Source organism: Pelecanus crispus, chromosome 1 (genome assembly GCF_030463565.1).
Source record: "Pelecanus crispus isolate bPelCri1 chromosome 1, bPelCri1.pri, whole genome shotgun sequence".
NCBI lineage: Eukaryota > Metazoa > Chordata > Aves > Pelecaniformes > Pelecanidae > Pelecanus > Pelecanus crispus.
Genome location: NC_134643.1, coordinates 203,997,490 through 204,016,296, shown reverse-complemented (window position 1 = coordinate 204,016,296; position 18,807 = coordinate 203,997,490). Strand labels below are relative to the sequence as shown.

The window sequence follows — 18,807 nt, the reverse complement described above, 5'->3', positions numbered from 1 at the left end:
AACTCCCATGAAACTAGGCTCAGGCTTATATTTATAGAATGGGTTTTGTGGATGAGGAGTTCAACTGACTACCAGAAATAAAAAGGTTGTTAGAGCTAAAGAGACCATGAAAGGGTACAGAAACATGACTCTGAGATGCCCTATAACAAGATCCTTTTGGAAAGAGTGAACAATGGAACAACAGGGTCAACTTAAGAGGTGACGAAGATGACTTCGGTCAGTAACTTTCTGATCAAAAGCACAGGGTAGATGCTGCACTTCTATGGATGGGAGCCTGCCATGCAGTAACCAATTAACTTCACAATTTTGATTTTCAATTTAGACTCCTGGTTTTGCAGTGTTATCACAAGAGGAACTGCAGATTTCAATGCTCTTTATTTAACACCTATTCTCAATTATTTCTATCAAAATTTTGCCCCAGTCATAATCAGCTCTCTTTTTTTTTTCATGTAATGAATGCATTATGTGAGACATAGGAGACCTCCACCCTACTGAAGGGGAATATCTTTCATTTTTCACCTCAAAGCCCTTTACAAACTCTCATTAATTTAAATTCCTTCCACACCCCTGCTGAATAACCTAACACAAATGGAATGTCACACTTGAGATCTCTGTATGTGTCACTTGGTCCTCTGAGCTTAGGAACAAGCCAGATCCCACTGTGCATTAAAATTTCAGTGAAGGATTCCTGACAACCCCATGTGCGGAATCATCACAGCGCATTTATTCTTTGGAGAGAGCTGTTGTCCAGACAGATGCTGCAGAGAAGTAATCAGAAACAAAATGGGGCTCTCCCAAAGAAGATACTAGAATCGTGACTATGGGAGCTTGGGGACTAGAAATGGTTGTTTTGGCATGGTATTTTCCACTCTGAAAAACAATGTGATGTTTTTCTAGTCCCCACTCCTCGGACTTCTAATGAGCCCTCCCTTTCAAGCTTCTTTCCTCAGCAACATTTGAACTGGGTCCCACTGAAGCTGCTTTCCCTGTCTTGCTCTACCTCCAAGCCAGGGAGAGGAGGAAAACTGAGTATACCATGGCGTAGTAAGACAGCCAGACTATGTTAATGGGTGGAGCACCAGCCTGGGACCTTCATGGGGTTTTAGATCTTCATGTTAAGCTGGGCGTTGCCACTCATGTTTACCCCAGTCTTAAGGATGTGGTGTTTCTGAAGCAGAACCAGATGTGGTGTTAGCTGTACAGCCTAGGAGAAATTGGAATCTGGATCCTACAACTGCAGTTTGATCATGGAAGAGCAGTTTAGGCTGGGTTTCTGAGGGGATGAGGCAGGGCAGTAAGGGAAGCACCTGAGGTCTGGAATGCAGAGCTGCAGGTCTCCCCCATATCTGCTTGGCTGCTGGCTCTGGTTTCCAGACCAGAACTCACCCCACAACTTGTGCACCTTTATCTGCTAGAGACAGCCATTATTAAGAAATCCTTTGTGAGTAACATAGAAAGGCTCTTCAGTCTTTAAGTGCTCAGTAGGCCACAGATTTGGGAAATTGTGTATAAAATGTTGGCTGATAGGATGGACTTATGGATCAGACCCAGATGGCGTGCCCATTGAATGATTTAATGGAGACAAACTGTGAAACATGATAGTTTCTTTGAAATGTGGAGCTAAAGAAGGATCCTGGGAATGTGCTAATCAAGGTAAATTTTATGAATAAAAACATTACTGAAATTTTAAATAAACCTGTCAAGCAACTTTAAAAAAAGGTAGCAAATCCTGAATGTCTTACCTGGCCCCAAATAAAGCAGAGTTCAATTAAGTTCACAGTTACTGCTCCTGTATGAATTACACTTATATGGTCTATATGTGGACATGAGTTTCAACATGTGGAGTTTCTTCCCCATTCTTTCTAGCTTGATGTGGATATTTGCCCTCTATGTAAATCACTGGCAAGAGTAAGGAGTTCAGCTCACTGAAAATGCCTATCTTCCTTTATTCAATAATGCCTTTTAGGATTTGGCTTCCCGTCTTTGCTTTGCTTGATATCCTCCCAGAAATCTCTCTATCTGGTGCCAATATGCTTCCTCGCCTAAGAGCTGTTCAGGCTCATAACTGTCTTCACACTTGGAAACCTAGGCTGAATGCATATTAAATGATACAGATTTTCTCTGCATAGATTTCAGGTGCTGTAAATTCTAGATTTTTCACAGTGCAGAGCTGGAGTATAGACACATTTTTGCCTAAATATTACACTTTATTGCAAGAGATTTCATGTGCAGACAGGGCCTCTGTCTGTTGTAATGTGCCCTGCCAGCTAGCTTTGCAGGCAGAACCTGATAGTGTATTTAATCCTCCATATCCATTCTTGTGATCCATAAATATTAAACTAGCTTTAAAATCATGATAGAAAGTGCTTAAGTTTTGCAAGACAACACTAGAATAACTGTGAAGTTAGTCAGAGGATCAAATATGTTTTTATATGCTACTTTAAGTAATCATCCCTCCCCTAAATTAAATAAATGCTTCTTTCATTCAAAACAAAAATTCCTGCAGTAGGGCAACTTCTTGCCAAGACAAGTTTTGAACTGTCCCTGCATGTTTAACTCAGGGGATGGAGGCCCTCTTTTGACTCACTCCTGCCTGCCATCAGCTTGCCATGACAATTCCTGTCTGCTCCAATATTGGCGACGCACAAACACAATGAGTCACGCCGCCAGCTCTGGAACCTGCTCACCCGTCCGCTTCATTTTCAGGCACCACACAGCTGATGCAACCTGTGGCTGTATAAAGGCTCTGTGTAGAGAACCCATCTGCCACACAAAGTGGAGATTATGGCATTATCATAAGAAAGCCCATTACAATAATAATAAACTCCAAACCTGAGCAGCCTCTTCGCTTCTGCTGTTGGTTTGTGTCTCCCACCATGCTTTCCTGCCCAGGACTACCTGGATCTCCAGTCAGGCAGCAATGACTGACACATAGTAGGAGAAGGCTGACATTACTGCAAATTTAAATTTCGGTGCACTTTAATGTCGTGAAACAACTTCTTGGCTGCTTATATTACACATTTCTAAACACAATTCCTTATGGACGGCGGGCCAGCCACTCCACCACAGAACTCACTCCTCAGGATCCCTGACAAACACTTGGCTCGTTTTCCCGCTTCCCCGCCACCCCCGCTGTCAAACGTCTCCTAGCCCCGTCTCACGGCACAGCCATGAAAAAAAAAAAAAAAACAACCGGCATGTGTCCCTGCTTTAGCGAAAAGGTCAAACTTCTGCCGGGCGAGTCCCGTGGTGGTTCATCAGGATCAGCGTACAAGGGCGTCCTTCAGCAGATCTACCCCTGGCAGGCTGGCAGGCCTCTCAGGCAGGCAGGCATGCAGGCAGGCCGGCGGGCAGGCAGGCTTTTCAGGCAGGCAGGCCTTTCAGGCAGGCAGGCAGGGCTTTCAGGCAGGCAGGCTTTTCAGGCAGGCAGGCAGGGCTTTCAGGCAGGCAGGCATGCAGGCAGGCCGGCGGGCAGGCAGGCTTTTCAGGCAGGCAGGCAGGCAGGCAGGCAGGCAGGCCGGCGGGCAGGCAGGCAGGCAGGGCTTTCAGGCAGGCAGGCTTTTCAGGCAGGCAGGCAGGGCTTTCAGGCAGGCAGGCAGGCAGGCAGGCAGGCAGGCAGGCCGGCCGGCCGGCCGGCCTTTCTCTCAGGCGCGCCGCGGGCAGCCCCGCGAAGGCCCCGCTGTTAAGGGCGGCCGCGGCGCCGCCTCACTCCTTTCGCTCCGAGCCGCCATTTTGTAGGCACACACGGGGAGCTGCGCCGAGCTCCGCTCGCCGGCCTCAGGTGCCTCCGCGGCTCCGGGTGGCGGCGGGAAGGCGGGCGGGCGGCGCTGGCGGCGGGGCGGGCGACCGCCGGCTCAGCCGGGGGCGGCACGGCCTTGCTGGGGCGAGGGGGCTGGGGGAGCGGGGAGGCCGCGGCCTTTAGGCCGCGGTGCGGGGCGCTGGGCCGGGCCGGGCCGGGCCGGGCGGCTGCCGCCGCCGCCGCCGAGGGATGGAGGGAAGGAGGGAGGGGACCGCCGAGCCCGGCGACGGCGGCGGGTGCAGGCGCGGGGGAGCGGGGCTCCGCCGAGGCGGCGGCACGTGGCCGTGGGCCCGGTCGAGCCCGGTCAGCCCCGGGGCCGCCGGCGGCGTGTCCGGGGCGGGGGGCGGCCCTGCGCAGGCCGGGCGGATGGGGCAGCTCCGCGGGGGAGGCCCCGGGGCGGGGACCGCCGGGTGCGGCGGGACTTGGGCTTCGCTAACGTGCCCGGTGGCAGCCGTCCCCCTTGGCCTGCGGGTGTGTGCGCCTCGGCGCGGCTTAGTGCGCGGCACGAAATGCCGGGGCGGGGGGGGCTCCTGCGGCAATGGGAGACGTGGCTTGAAGGTAACGAAATTGTTTCACGGAGCACAGACAGATGGCTGCGGTTTATATTGTGTCAAATATAATAGTTGCTGGTAAATTTCGTAGCGGAGATCTTGCCTTTTGCATACCTTGTGAGCAGTGGCAGAGGGAACTGGGTGTACTCGGCCTGGAGTAGAGGTGGCTTTGGGGGTCACATAACAGCACCGTTATCAAGAAGACGGGGTCACGTCGGGGGAGTATGGAACAACTGGCTTAAGACAAAATCAGAAGCTCAGCCTGGATATAAGGAAAAAGTTCTTCACCATGAGAACAGCTAGGCCTCCAAACAGGCTGCCCAGTGAGGCAGTGCGATAGTCTCTCCATCCTTGAAGGATTTCAAGGACGAAGCCCTGGGCAACCTGGTTTGATCTCATAGTAGACCTTGCTTGAAGCAGGAGGTTGAGCTAGGTGATGTGCTAGCATCTATTCAAACCTGAGTTACCCTGTGGTCTTATAAATAGTTTTTTGTGAATGTCTAAACTAAAAGCATTGCTTGAATTGACCCAGCAATTTGGAAGTGGTGTCATTCTGAATAAGCTTAAAGACTTGATTTTTCTGAAATGTCTGAAAATGCTATCAGTCAAATTTTTAGTGAATGAACTAGTAGTTCTGAATAATTTGCATTCATTTTTACAGTAATCAACCAAAATGACGAACACAAAGGGAAAGAGGAGGGGGACGCGTTATATGTTCTCAAGGCCGTTTCGCAAGCATGGTAAGTATACCTTGTAGTAAGAACACGGCATTAAGTTACTGACCTATTGGATGTCAACAGTCCCTAAGTAGCATTTGTAAAACAATGGCTTGTGTCAAAGGATAGCTGACAACTTGGGCTAAACTGTAGAATGATATGCAAGTGAACTCTCACCTCTTACAGTTTATATATTGGTATTCTGATTGCTTCATAGTAGTAACAATGCTAATTCTATCAATGTTTGAAAATTAATTTGAAGGTGAAGAAAATGTTTCAAGTTACATTTACTTAAAATGTACAGTTTGTTGCCTCTTAGCAATGAGTAGTGATAACAGCAGTTTTCACGATGAAGCAGTAAATAGTTGCAATGCGTTTTCAACTTCTACGTTAGGAACAAGATTAAAGCTGTAATTTTTCCTTAGTTGGAATTTTTTTTAAATTGGGAGTGTGTGAAGAGGTAATTACTGCTTGAAGAAAAAAATAAAGATGGTTTGATTTTTCAGTTTTACGTTGTTGAAATTGAATTTAAATTTGAAGCATTTTTAAGAAGACTTTATCAAATGCATGATCTGTCATCCACCCCATTTGGGGGTGGGGAGTGTCTCTGTGTGTGTGAAATAGCTTCATAAGTATGCAAATTTGTATCTCTTAACAGGAGTTGTACCTCTGGCTACCTATATGCGCATCTACAAGAAGGGTGATATAGTTGATATCAAGGTACTTTCCCCAGTGCTACGCAATTAAAAGTTAAAGCAGTGTAATCCTTTACAGTCTCCAGTTTCTTGAGGTAGTCTTTTTTGTTACTTGGGGCATGTGTGTCAACACAAGTACCCGCTGCTCACTTTTGAAGCAGTAATGGACTGACAATGTTACTGAACCAATAGTAACACTTCAGTGTCACATGCCAGTGTATGTGGGTTTTTTTATATATGTGTGTGTATATGTATTTTATATATTTGGCTGTGCTCCGTTACTGTGTGTTCAGTTGAAAAAAGTGAGTGAAAGATGCCCTATCTAATACTTGGGTTGCTGTATGGTGCCTACCAGTGCTACTTTCATAGGAACCCCAGCTGTTGTTTTAGTAGATGTTCTGTTTTACCTAATTTGTACCTGCTGTTCAGAAGAGCCATAGTTTATGGAGGTGTAGCTGATAGTTATGTCTGTGTCTCTGTATCACTGTAGGACTATACTTAAGGGTGTACAGGGATGGTGTTTGCAAAGCCATATTAAAACTAGAAACGAAGAAATAAATGTGAGGTTACATCATATATATTAATATAGGTGGGAAAGTGAAACAGCATTTCCCATCACTTGGTATTTTCTAGAACTTGTCCTTTAAAATCAGCTGTACTTTCAAAATTAAGTTGTAGTGAATGTGAAAGCCTTTCAGCAAGGTTTTCTGCTTTGTTGAATCCTTTAGTTTCATTTGAAATGCAGAGTTTTCATAACAGTCACACAGAAGACAGTGTGTAATTTGCTTGTTTAGTTATTTGACTATTGGAGAACTACACTGCTCAAAATTAACACTTCTTGACACGCTGGAGCTTGATGATGATTGTCTCCTATGATTGCTTGCTGAAAGCAAAGTGATCAATCATTTCACCGACACTGAAAGCAACCAGAATTGTCATAGTAGAATTTGGTAGTCTGCGGGTATAAAATGCATGGCTATAAATTCTAATGTACAAATAAAATAGGAGTAATTTTAAATCAATCAAGTAATTGAAGTGTGTGCTTTAAATAACTTCTGAAAGAAAAGTCCTTGATGTTGCGCTTTTTTTTTTCCTCAAGTTAAAGTTTACACTTTATTCTTGTTTTACCTCTTAACAGGGTATGGGTACTATTCAAAAAGGTATGCCCCACAAGTGTTACCATGGCAAGACTGGAAGGGTATATAATGTTACTCAGCATGCTGTGGGCATTATTGTTAACAAGCAGGTTAAGTAAGTAATGAAATTCCATGTATTAAAACTTTGTATTTGGGAAAGTTGATCTGTAATTGCACCCTCCTTTCACTTTGCCAGTTAGACAGTTGTTGTCTTGATTGGTCATTCAAGGTGGGTAAAGTATATATCCTTTTTATAACCCAAGCAAATGATGCTCATTTGACTTGGATCCTGTCAGAGGAAACACTTTATTTTTCTGAGCAGCACTTAAAGTGACATTACCTAATGGGGATTTTCAGCCAGCTTGCACATCGATACTGAAGCCCTTTTTAAATATTAATTTGTAACTGTATTCAGCTGGGTTTTGTACAGTTTAGTCAGAAAAGGACAAGTTGTTTTTCTTCCAATAACTGGACTGGAGTACAGTGCTAATACAATTCTTCATTTGGATGCTACAAGGTTAAAATTACGTGTTCTCCACAGTCTTAATCCTAAATTGTCAGCATATTGTTATATATTAATAACCTTTCAGTAATGTAAGTTATATCTGATTTGTATCTGCAGCAATATGTTTTGAGTGATTGCCCTTTAAAGAAAAATTATCTGTTTCTGATTTTATAGAGTTACTTGTGTAAGGGGGCTGTAAAAGTAGCTTTGAAGTAGCCTTTTTTCAAGTGCAGTAGATTAAAAACTGATTTCTTTTCTTAGGGGCAAGATTCTTGCCAAGAGAATTAATGTGCGTATTGAGCATATTAAACATTCCAAGAGCAGAGACAGCTTTCTGCAGCGTGTGAAGGAGAATGAAAAGAAGAAAAAGGAAGCAAAAGAAAAAGGCATTTGGGTTCAACTGAAACGTCAGGTAATATTTTTATTGTAGTTGACACATTAATGATTCAGTTCACCAAAAAAACCCCAGCTAGAACCAAACCAGTTGAATAAAACATTACTGACACTGTAAACTGAGCTCTTTCTGTTTTTAAAAACCAAACAAAAACCCCACCTGACATTAATGAAGCTGCTTACAGTACTCTGAAAAATCCAGGTCTCTGGCAGATTTTGTTGGAGGTGTCTGTTGCTACCACCCTCACTTGGGTTTGCAGTCCTTTGCGGGAGGTTACTTTTTTTTTTTTTAAGAGTTAGAGTGGCAGCATGCAGTATGTCTGCATCCGAGCTGTCTGCTATCTTTGGTGCCTGAACAGAACTGCACTGTTATGGATGGAAATGGTATCCTTGGCTGTGAACAAAGGGATGGATGCTTCCTATTCTGTTGCTGATCTCCAGCAGCAGCTCTGGCTGATTTCTAGGATCAGTGTTGTCTTTGGTTTAGTTGAATTTAGCTGCAACAGTTTCTGTTGCAACCCTTTAAGAAAAGAATGAGTAACTAGACTTCAGAGAGGAGATAATGGCTGTTACTTCTGGAACCCCAAGGTACATCACTTTGTGATAATTTGGATTAGTAAATTGCAGAGGGTAAGGTGTAGGGTTTTTTCTATTCAGCAATGAAAGGCAATGAAAGTTTTTAGCAGATCACTTTCTTACTGCTGTTCTTTGAATCAAGTTTTAAAGAGACTGGGAAGTTTTAAATCAAGTTTTAAAGAGACAAGGAATGATAAAAGTGCTGTAATGCTTATATAATCATGTGTTAAATGGTTGTCAAAATGAATTTTGTGTAAAGTTTCTTTTGAGTTTCAGTGCCATGAGTTTTTTTCTTTTTTTTTTTTTTCTGTTTACAGCCTGCTCCGCCAAGAGAAGCACACTTTGTGAGAACTAATGGCAAGGATCCAGAGCTGCTGGAGCCAATTCCCTATGAATTCATGGCATAATGCACATTTAAAAAAATAAACTGAAGATCTGGTTTTGGACAAGTGTATGTGATTGTGGCTAATTCCTTTAGGTTTTTCAGAACAGATGCATCAGAAAACTTTTATTGAAGTTTGTTTATTTAACTTGCCTTACATGGTGCTTGGTCATTTAAATCATCTGCAGCTTTTGATGATCAGTTTAGTCATTTATATAGACCATAAATCCTGGAGACACTGAAATTTGCTAATGCTAAGTGATGATCCTCCTTCTTTGATTACCTAATGAATGAGGTAATATGAGAGGACATGGAATATTTCACCACAAACTAGGAGCATATACCAAGAATTGTACAGTGTCACTTGAAGGTTTAATTTTTTTGTGGGAAAAGGGATAACAGGCTTCAGATTTCATTGATAAAAGCTTTTGTCCAAGAAGCCTCAGATTAACACCAAAGAAAAATTGTGGAAACGCTTTTGGAAAGCAACCTCTTTGAGAAATGGCTGTGGGCAAATTTTGGTGTTTCACCATTGTAACACATAAAAGAAAGATTTTTAGAATGTCCTCAGGCCAGTAAGTGTTCTTATGAAATAGTAGTAGTTTAGAAAAGGCTTTAATTCCAAAACTGCCAGCATTTGTAACTTGATTTTTATAATTTTAATTGGCTGGCATAGCTGAACACTTGCATTTTGTTTATTGGGTGTCTGTTGAACCTAAACATCTACCTGGATGTTCTAATGCATTTCTTTCATCCCATTGATTTTATTGATAATTCACAAAAACCCAGTGCTATCTGCCCAGTGTTTCTTGAATGGAAGAATGTCTTCAGCCAACTGCTTACTAACCAGTGCTATTTTTGTCAGCTTTGAAACTCTGTGGAGCTTGCTGAAGAGACTGCTGAAGGTAACCTGGTTAGTTAGCTTTGAACATGCATAAACTCAAGCTTAACCATGTTACGGATAAATAATATTTTACCTTTCCAAGTGTAATGTAAGGCATTGCTTAGCTACCTCAAGTAAGTGATGTGAAACTAATGTCTAAATGTAGAGAGAGTGAAATACTAGAGAAGGTAATGACCTCAAGCAATTTGTAGGTATTGACTGTTGGAAATTACTGAATAGTCAATTGTAGGTGGTGTGGTTTAACCCCAGTCAGCAACTAAACACCACACAGCCACTTGCTCACCCTCACCTTGCCCCTGCGGTGGGTTGGGGGAGAGAATTGGGGGGGGAAGTAAAACCTGTGGGTTGAGATAAAGACAGTTTAATAGGACAGCAGAGGAAGAGAAAGTAATAATGATAAAGGAATGTACAGAGCAAGTGATGCACAGTGCAGTTGCTCACCACCTGCTGACTGATGCCCAGCCAGTCCCTGAGCAGCAATCACTGCCCCTGAGCCAACTCCCCCCAGTTTCTATACTGAGCATGACGCCATATGGTATGGAATAGCCCTTTGGCCAGTTGGGGTCAGCTGTCCTGGCTGTGCCCCCTCCCAGCTTCTTGTGCACCTGGCAGAGCATGGGAAGCTGAAAAGTCCTTGACCAGTGTAAGCACTGCTTAGCAACAACTAAACTGTCAGTGTGTTACCAGCATTATTCTTGTACTAAATCCAAAACACAGCACTATGCCAGCTACTAGGAAGAAAATTAACTCTCTCCCAGACGAAACCAGGACAGTAGGACAGCTAGTAAGTTTGGGAGTAAGAAATTGAGAGGTAACGAGGTTTGCTTTTTCCCTTAGTTCTGAAAAGCCTTAAGCAGAAGTGTTAAACTGTGTACAGATTGCTTATAAATTAAGGGTTTAATGCCTGTTTGCATTTCCTAACATTCAGTTGTGGATGTTCCTATTCTCATAGAATGTAGGTTTTGGACATTGAAGTCATTGCCTTGGCCTGGTATTTAAGGGTGACAGGCTTTAGGCACTGAAGGTTCAAAGTCTCAGTGAGCAGGCACTGCGTTTGCAGTTTCTCCAAGCTCCCATCTTGGAAGATGGAGCAGGCTGTATAGTTGGGATAACTTTGGAAATGCCTTGAAGAAGATGGAACAAAGCTTACCCATCAACAGACTGATTTGTGATGTTAGTACTGTATTTTGGCACCATATGTATTGGATGTGGAGTGCAAGCAAGGTTGATGAATCTCTTAACTTTCACTGCTGCAGCTTATGCACTTGACTTTTATGATCAAGTGGGGTTTTCTTGGAGCAGCCGGATCTGTATACTAAGGCTTAGACCTTCATTAGCTGCTTTGGCTTGTGGATTTCCACAGCAATTTAAAATCAGGATTTAACTCACAAGATAAGCATCGTTTTCCATTAGGGCTTTGAAGGAGTTAAGTGGGAGGTTTTACTGGGTACGATCTTTGGTGATGGTATTTTAAATTTTCTCATGGATGCTTGTGTGAGTTATTTTGGTTCTATGTTTGTTTTGTACTTATCTGTCAAGATTCAAGTGGATTAGCTTGTAGCATCACAATGAAGTGGTTAACAGTAACTAGAAGTGGTGGGTAGTTCTAAACTTCTGAATTTATTTTCAACAATTTGGAGTAATAAGACTAGACAGCATGTTGTGGTCTCATTTAAGAGCTGTGCTTCCAGAGGCGCTGTGCATTGCAACAGTTTTCAATTTATTTAGTCTCAGTGTTCTTAAGGTCACTATGCTGACAGTAGATGCTCTTAAATGCATATTTGGAAGCTGTGTGTGGGCTGGGAGGAGGAGGGAATGCTTTCCTTGGTCAAGATTCCCAGAAATGACTGAAGATTAAACTTGGTTTGTGTAGCAAGAAAATAGCCTTTTTTGGTTGTTTTTTTTTATATGTTTGAAAACAGCACAAATTAAGATTTAACCTGTCTTGGGTTTATAGACACTGCCCGTTCATTGCTCTCAGTGCAGCGGTGGTTTTCCTGGTAATCTCAGGTTTGCAGAAGCACAGCTCAGATATTTGCAGAACGTAGTATCTGCTGTTGAAGTTTGCTTCCCATGTGTTCAGCTGCCCTGTTTTTGCATAGTCCTGACAAAAGAGGGAGATCTGTGGATTGGGAATAGTTGCTGAAGAACTGCCAGTCGGGACATCTGCAGTGATGAAACTAGTGTCTAAATTGGAATGCATCGTTCCTGATAGAAGAAAATAGTTTTAGGTGTATGCAGAGCTTGCAGAAGATTTGGGAGGGACGGGGTAATTTCGGCAGTTCAGCCTCTCTGCCCCTCTGGGTGGAGGAAGCATGTTTCCTTATGGTGGAGTTGCAAGTTCCTCTCCTTTTTGACTCACTCTGGGGGGCATTTACACAGTAGCTGTAGCCAATTCTCTGCGGTCTTGTTCCGAGGCTGTGCCTAGCAAGCAAAACCTTGCAGCAAGCGTGACAGCTACAGGCGAGATGCTTCCTCTGTCTTCATACCATGGCAGAGTTAAATTTTGTGCATTCCATAATGTTTTCAATTGTGGAGAACTGTTGTGAAATCTGCAAAGCTATAGGTTTCCCGTATAATTGGATACACCTTGGGCTAGCAGAATTCAGGAATCCCTAGTTCAAAAGGCAGTTTCGCGTAAGTTCAGTATTACATGTTAATGTATCTTTCAGTCCCCTTCTAGCACAGAGACTTCATTACCCCTGAGCTGGTGGACTGGCTGTCCCTATACAACATGCGGAGAGTGAAGTGCTTATGGATTAGCACAAGCTGTTACACTTCAGTGTAGTGCTTTGTCTCCATTTCACGGAGCCTCATTAGGAGGTGGGGGCTGAGCTGTCTCCTCCTTACCAGGTTTTACTGCCTTGAACCATTGCAGCTGGTTCCCTGCCAAAGGCCCTGCCAAAATCTCCTGGCATCTCTTGGGGAAGAAGCAAGGAAGCTTTCTCCTGAGCTGTCGGCTTTGTCTTTTTTGGCGTATCAGTGACACTGAGGTCTGAGGTTTCCTGAGGGCTGTGTAGGCACCTTTAGTGCTAATACCGCATGTGGCTGGGAAGGGTCGATGAGAGGGCAGAAAGGGCTGGGGAGGAGGAACCGTGCCGGTGCAGAGGGGCTGCAGGCTGAGGACCCCGGGGGGGAGCAGGGGGAGTGTGCATGCCTGAGAGGGGCGAGAGATGTGCAGACACCTCCAGCCCCATTCCTGGGGAGGAGGCAGGTAAAGCAGCTGCCACGAGGATGTACAAACAACTCATGCTTTTGTAATCTTCCTGTGTAGCAGGTGGGGGAAACAGTCTTGATGTTCGCTCCCTTGTTCTTCTTGGTGCAGTCCTGGACTTGGTGTGTTCATGGTCCCCGTGATCAAAAGGACGGCTGGCATCCCAGACACAGTGTGCTGGGATGTCCTGACTGGTCCAGAGGATGCCGAGAGCTGTGTGTACACCTGCCAGAGAATGTGATCCTCCCTATCCCACCACAGGCAGGACAGGCTCCCCCTGTCCTTGCAGAGGCTGCTAGGCGCAATGAGTTCCTGTGGTTCAGGGTGTGTGGTGAAAAGACGTGGTTAAACTGGGCTTGTCATTGTCTGGGTAGCACCTCATGACTCAGGGGTACGGGCAGTGTCTCCCACAGTGCCGGGGGCACCCTACTGCTGCAGACAGTCTTCCCGTGGCATGGGGAGAAGGTGCCAGCAGTCCCTGCAATGCTGAGGGTGGTGGTATGGAAGGCACATGAACTTTTCATGTCCATGCATCTACCTCAGTGGATGTACTGCCAAGGTCTATGTAAGAATCAAGTTGTAGCTGGTGGGATTTACAGAGTCATAACCATCCTTGCTCAAGTGTTGAGTTAGGGACACTGCTCCCATTAGCAGCACCCATACACCTCAGGAACCCAGAAAAATACAAAGCTCTGGCTGAGGTTGCTGATTTCATTTTCCACTATTTGGCAGAAGAGGCTTTGGGTGATGGCCCCTGGGCCCTCAGTCACCTTTTTTTCCATGCCCACTCCAAAATGTTTGGCTGTTGACCAGCAGGAATTGGGGAGCGTAAGAAATAGGTGCAGTCTTGAACTTGGGCTTGTGCTCCTGAAAGTTCATAGGAGAGTGGTGAAGCCATGCAAACTCACTGCAAAGGTTCTCACCAGTGCTCCTCCACATGGAAAACTTTGTGCCTGCTGCTCGTTATTTTGCATGGTTCTGCCAATCTTATGCCCAGAGCTTCTAGCTGGCTCCACAATGTCAGCAAAGGCTCCTAGGAAAACACTGTATGTTTTGCTTCTTAGAGGAGAAAGGAGCTCCAGATGCTCTCAGCATGTCCTCCCTGCTGCAGCCACAGGAGTAAGCTGCCTACTCCCTCCCCCAAAAGTACCTGCTGTTGAATGTTGCCAGAGCTTGGAATAGGGAGGTGGGTCAGGAGGCAGCACTGTGGTGTCCCTGGGACTCCATGTGAGCGGGACTGAGTGGTGTTGCTGTGGGAAAGGGTAGACCATAGGGATGGTGGCATGGGCCATCTGCATGGGATGGGGGAAAGTACAGCCTTGTGATTCCCAAGTAGGACCTCCAGCCGAGAAAGGAAAGGCTCCTTGGAATAGCTGTGAGGCCCGTACATCCCAGGGATAGCTTGGTCGGCAGAACAAGGACAGCTCATCTGAGCCCCCACATGTGAGGAATCTGAGCCCCAACTGCTTCAACCTACTCAACTGCTCCTGTTGCACCACAGTAGGTGTTGATGGAGAGACAGCCCATCACTCCCTAGAAATTAATTCCTTCGCAGGGTTTCCTACCTGGGTTTGTGCAGTCATCTCTGTGCTTGACCATCACCGTTAGCCCTTTGGGGGTGCTCCAAGCACTGAGTGAGTCAGCATGAGCTCTACAGCTGCCCAGAAAGGGGGAGTTCTTCTTCAAATTTTGGGGATGGTGGTGGTTTAATACTACTGCTTTCACAGCTCAGCACCTGGGAATCATCTGCCTGGAATGGACTCATTTCAGTAGCATTCTTCCAAGGGCATGCTGAATGTACTCTGATAGCTCTTTTGTAAAGAAGTGTATAAAAATAGCCTGTGTTGGCACTGTGGGCAAGGCCAAAGACAAGTGGTGGTGCATGACAATGGGAGCAGATGACAATAGCATGAACCTCTGGAAACCAAAAGCTTTTAGTGATACAAGAGAAATCTTGTTTGCAGAAAGAAAAGGACTCACTGGCATGATGGGAAGTGAAGTAGAAGCAATCAGTTTTTGAGGTTAAAAGTGGCCTTGATGTTACCATAGGAGTTCTTAGGTACTAAAGTAACACAAATAATCAATATCACTTCTTCCACTGTGATTTTCTGCAGGCATTACTTTAACTGATGTTAATTAGCGTGGTGTTAACTACTGTGAAGTGTGTGTAACCCTTCAGCAAAGAGCAGTGTGGAATTGTTATCAGGTAGAACATTTCTGAGGCACCAGGGGAGAATCTTTAAACAGGGCAAAACATTGTTTTGGGGGGCTGGCTGTTCCTCTGGCTGCTGCAGGGTGCAGAGCCCGAGCTAAACCTCTGTTCCCTGCTCAACCTCTGCCCATGGGAAGCAGGGAGCAGTTCCTCCCCATCCTTGCCCCCATGGTGCCGAGGGTTGACTTTCCTCAGGAACACCTTGGCTCTGGTAGAGCAGAGCTGGCAATGTTATCCTGGTGCCCTTGTTATGAGTTTTCATGTGACTGGAGGGACTGGGGCTGAGGGTATCCAGGGAAGTGCATAGTAGGTCAGGTACCTGGACTCTGGCATGGATGTAGGGAGAAAGTAAGAGGGAGGACAGGAGGAAAGCAAGGAAAAAATGCGAGTTATTGCCATTGCATGCATCTTCTGAGAGCTGTATCGAAGGGGAGGGGGAAGGCAGCCAAGAGCGGCACCAGCGCGCAGCCCCGCTACTGCCAAGGTTCAGCTCAGCTGCCTGTGGGTGTCCAGGGCCACCTGGGGTGCCCTTGGCCACCAGCCCCGCAGCCGGGGTCCAGCAGCTCCCATGGTGACCGCAGCCCCACCCCACTGCTTTGGAGTACTGACCTGCTGGCTTCTGTTATCTCCCTGATAAAAATAAAGTAGCTGCTGAATGGATTATTTATATCATAAATGCTTACACCCTTGTATCCTGGTTTCAGCTGGGATAGAGTTAATTTTCTTCCTAGTAGCTGGCATAGTGCTGTGGTTTGGATTTAGTAGGAGAAGAATGTTGATAACACACTGATGGTTTAGTTGTTGCTAAGTGCTGCTTATGCTAGTCAAGGACTTTTCAGCTTCCCATGCTCTGCCAGATGCACAAGAAGCTGGGAGGGGGCACAGCCAGGACAGCTGACCCACACTGGCCAAAGGGCTATTCCATACCATATGGTGTCATGCTCAGTATATAAACTGGGGGGGGTGATCGGTGCTTGGGGACAGGCTGGGCATCGGTCAGCGGGTGGTGAGCAATTGCATTGTGCATCGCTTGTTTTGCATATTCTTTTATTGTTGCTGTTGCTATTATTTTCTCTTCCTCTGCTGTCCTATTAAACTGTCTTTATCTCAACCCATGGGTTTTACTTTTTTTTTTTTTAAATTTTTTCCCGATTCTGTTCCCCCATCCCACCACGGGGGTGGGTGAGCGGGCGGCTGCATGGTGCTTAGTCGCCGACTGGGGTTAAACCGCGACAGCCTGCAAAGCAGCGCGCTGCAAGAGCGGTTTTGCAGGAGCCGGGGCTCCGCTTTGCAGAGAGACCGAAGCATCCACGGAGCTGTTCGCAGGTTTGAGGCCCGTTTGGCAGCAGCCCATGGTGGAGCGCCTTTCTTCCCTGAAACTTTCTTCCACTCTGAAAACCCGCAGGGCCTAATCCAGACCTGAAGGCGCTGTGGCCCGCTTTGGTGGTCAAGCTGTTGCTTGATCTGCAAGCTGGGATTTCGGTGCCGGCTGTGGAGGGATGTATCCAGGTGCGGGAAGCAAAATAGTCTGAGGTGAAAGAAGAAAACATCTCCCTTCCCCTGCGCCTGGAGACCCTCGCAGCAGGGAGGGCGCGTAAAGCGGGAACCTGTCGTGGTGGTGGTCGAGGCTGGCGGTGGGGGCAGAGCCGCACCCTCCCAAACCCAGCGCCCCCCGTGCTGCCTGCCTGGGGCGGGGGTGATGCACGGCGGGGTGCTGCGGTGCCGGCCCCCAAACCTGGGCTGCGGGTCCCCCGGCACCCGCTGGGGCCGCCCCACACCCTGGGGATGGGGAAGGTGGGAGGGAGGGGCCGGGGTACAACCGGGGGGGGGGGTACAGCTGGGGGGCAAGTGGGGCAGTCGGGGGGGGGGGGCGGTATAGCCGGGGAGGGGCGGTACAGCCGCGAGGCCTACAGCCAATGGGCGCCCCGCGCTGTGCGCACGCTGCGGGGCGGCCCCGCGCACGGCGCAGCCGGCGGAGCCTTTAAAAGCCGTCGGCGGCCGCCCGCGCTGCGAGCCGCGAGCCGAGCCGAGCCGAGCCGAGCCGAGCCGAGCCGAGCCGAGCCGAGCCGTCCGGCCGCCGGGCCGCCCCTCCCATGCGCCTGCCGAGCATGTCCCAGCCCTTCCTGCTGGCGCCCATCGCCGAGTGCGCCCCGGGGCCGCCCGGCCCCCAGGTCCGCCTGGCCGTGCTGGGCGCCCGCGGCGTCGGCAAGAGCGGTGAGTGCGGGGCCGCCCGTCGCCCCTTCCCCTGTCCCTCGGGCCGTCCGTCCCCGCTAACGCGGCCGCTCTGTGTTGCAGCGATGATCGTGCGGTTCCTGACGAAGCGGTTCATCGGGGACTACGAGCCCAACACAGGTGAGGCGGCGGGCGGCGGGGCGCGGCGGGGACCCCCGCGGCCGCGGCTTGTGCCTGACGGCTCTCTGCTCCCCAGGCAACCTCTACTCCAGGCTGGTCCATCTGGAGGGCGACCACGTTGCCGTGCAGATCCAAGACACGCCGGGGTGCATCCAGGTACGGAGGTGCTGCGGCGCGACGGGTTCTGCTCTGCCACCTCCAGGCTCGGCTTGTGAGCCCCCGCTTCCCACAGGGCCGGGCTGAGTCTCCTAAAGACAGAGCTCAGGCTTCCCTTTGGACCTGTGCAACAGTGTTGTCTGTGATGCAGGCTTTACGCGTTCGCGACCCGGTGCCGAACGCGCGCTCTCTGTCCTACCGCAGGTGCAGGAGGACTTCGTGCAGGCGCTGGACTCCCTGTCCAGGTGTGTGAAGTGGGCAGAGGGCTTCCTCCTGGTTTACTCCATCACAGACTACAGCAGCTACCAGTCAGTCCGACCTCTCTATCAGCACGTACGCAAGGTCCACCCAGATGCCAGGACTCCCATCATCGTCGTGGGGAACAAAGCAGACCTCCTCCACGCCAGGCAAGTACAGGCGAAAGAGGGACTACAGCTGGCAAATGAACTGGGCAGCCTGTTCCTGGAAATCTCCACGAGTGACGACTCCCAAGGCGTCTGCGATGTTTTCCAGTATCTTTGCAAGGAGGTCAGCAAACTACAGCACGCCAGCAGCATGGACAGGAGGCGGTCATCCATCATCCCTCGGCCCAAATCTCCCAACATGCAAGATCTAAAGAGACGTTTCAAACAGGCTTTGTCTTCCAAAGTCAAATAACGGCCCCGATGAGATCCTGCGTGACTCAATAGACTTTGTTTTTGTAAACTAGTTAATAAAGATCTTTATTTTTGTACTAACGCCAGCAGATGGAAGTAAGTATGTTGAAGCTTGCAATTTCCTTGCCATTCTTTCTTGTTTGACTGGTTGGGTTATTTTTACAAAAAAAAGATGCTGCATAGCAACTAAATAGAGGTAGTTGGAGAAAGGGATTTTTGCCAGGAGGTTTTGATTCCATTTCTGTTTTGGGCTGGGATTTGCTGTTTTACTCTGCTCAAATGACTTTTTTGGAGCCTCAGTTTCCTGTTTGTAAAATGGAAGTGATGATGATGTAACACTCACCTGCCTTTATAAAATGCATGGAAAGCCTTTGATGGAAAGCTTTATACGGAGAGAGAAAAAAAAAAGCTCTATTAAACATGAAAATATAAAACTGTGAGAATTCTGATTATAACAGGATCGCTTGCCCTCAACAACTGCTGTTTTGCTTGCACCGGTAACTGCCTGAATGGTAATAATCTGTTAGGAATGAGTTCCAATTTCTGATGTGCTTTAGAGA

General features: G+C 47.3%; 2 protein-coding genes and 2 non-coding genes across 4 annotated transcripts; all 4 read left to right on the top strand.

The window, feature by feature from the left end:
* Nucleotides 1–3,690: 3,690 nt before the first annotated feature.
* RPL21 (ribosomal protein L21) lies at nt 3,691–8,825 on the top strand. The gene is made up of 6 exons (XM_075723774.1): nt 3,691–3,781; nt 5,012–5,090; nt 5,725–5,786; nt 6,900–7,012; nt 7,664–7,814; nt 8,689–8,825. Exons 2-6 carry the CDS (start codon nt 5,024–5,026, stop codon nt 8,776–8,778), a joined length of 483 nt encoding a protein of 160 aa, XP_075579889.1. The 5' UTR covers nt 3,691–3,781; nt 5,012–5,023; the 3' UTR covers nt 8,779–8,825.
* LOC142597205 (small nucleolar RNA SNORD102) lies at nt 6,612–6,686 on the top strand. Its single transcript, XR_012832022.1, has one exon. It is a non-coding gene; the product is annotated as a small nucleolar RNA SNORD102 (small nucleolar RNA).
* On the top strand, nt 7,072–7,204 carry LOC142597219 (small nucleolar RNA SNORA27). Its single transcript, XR_012832036.1, has one exon. It is a non-coding gene; the product is annotated as a small nucleolar RNA SNORA27 (small nucleolar RNA).
* Nucleotides 8,826–17,176: 8,351 nt separating the features above from the next.
* On the top strand, nt 17,177–18,286 carry RASL11A (RAS like family 11 member A). The gene is made up of 4 exons (XM_075723202.1): nt 17,177–17,297; nt 17,379–17,435; nt 17,512–17,591; nt 17,796–18,286. The coding sequence occupies exons 1-4, from the start codon at nt 17,177–17,179 to the stop codon at nt 18,246–18,248; spliced, it is 711 nt and encodes a 236-aa protein (XP_075579317.1). The 3' UTR covers nt 18,249–18,286.
* Nucleotides 18,287–18,807: the final 521 nt, after the last annotated feature.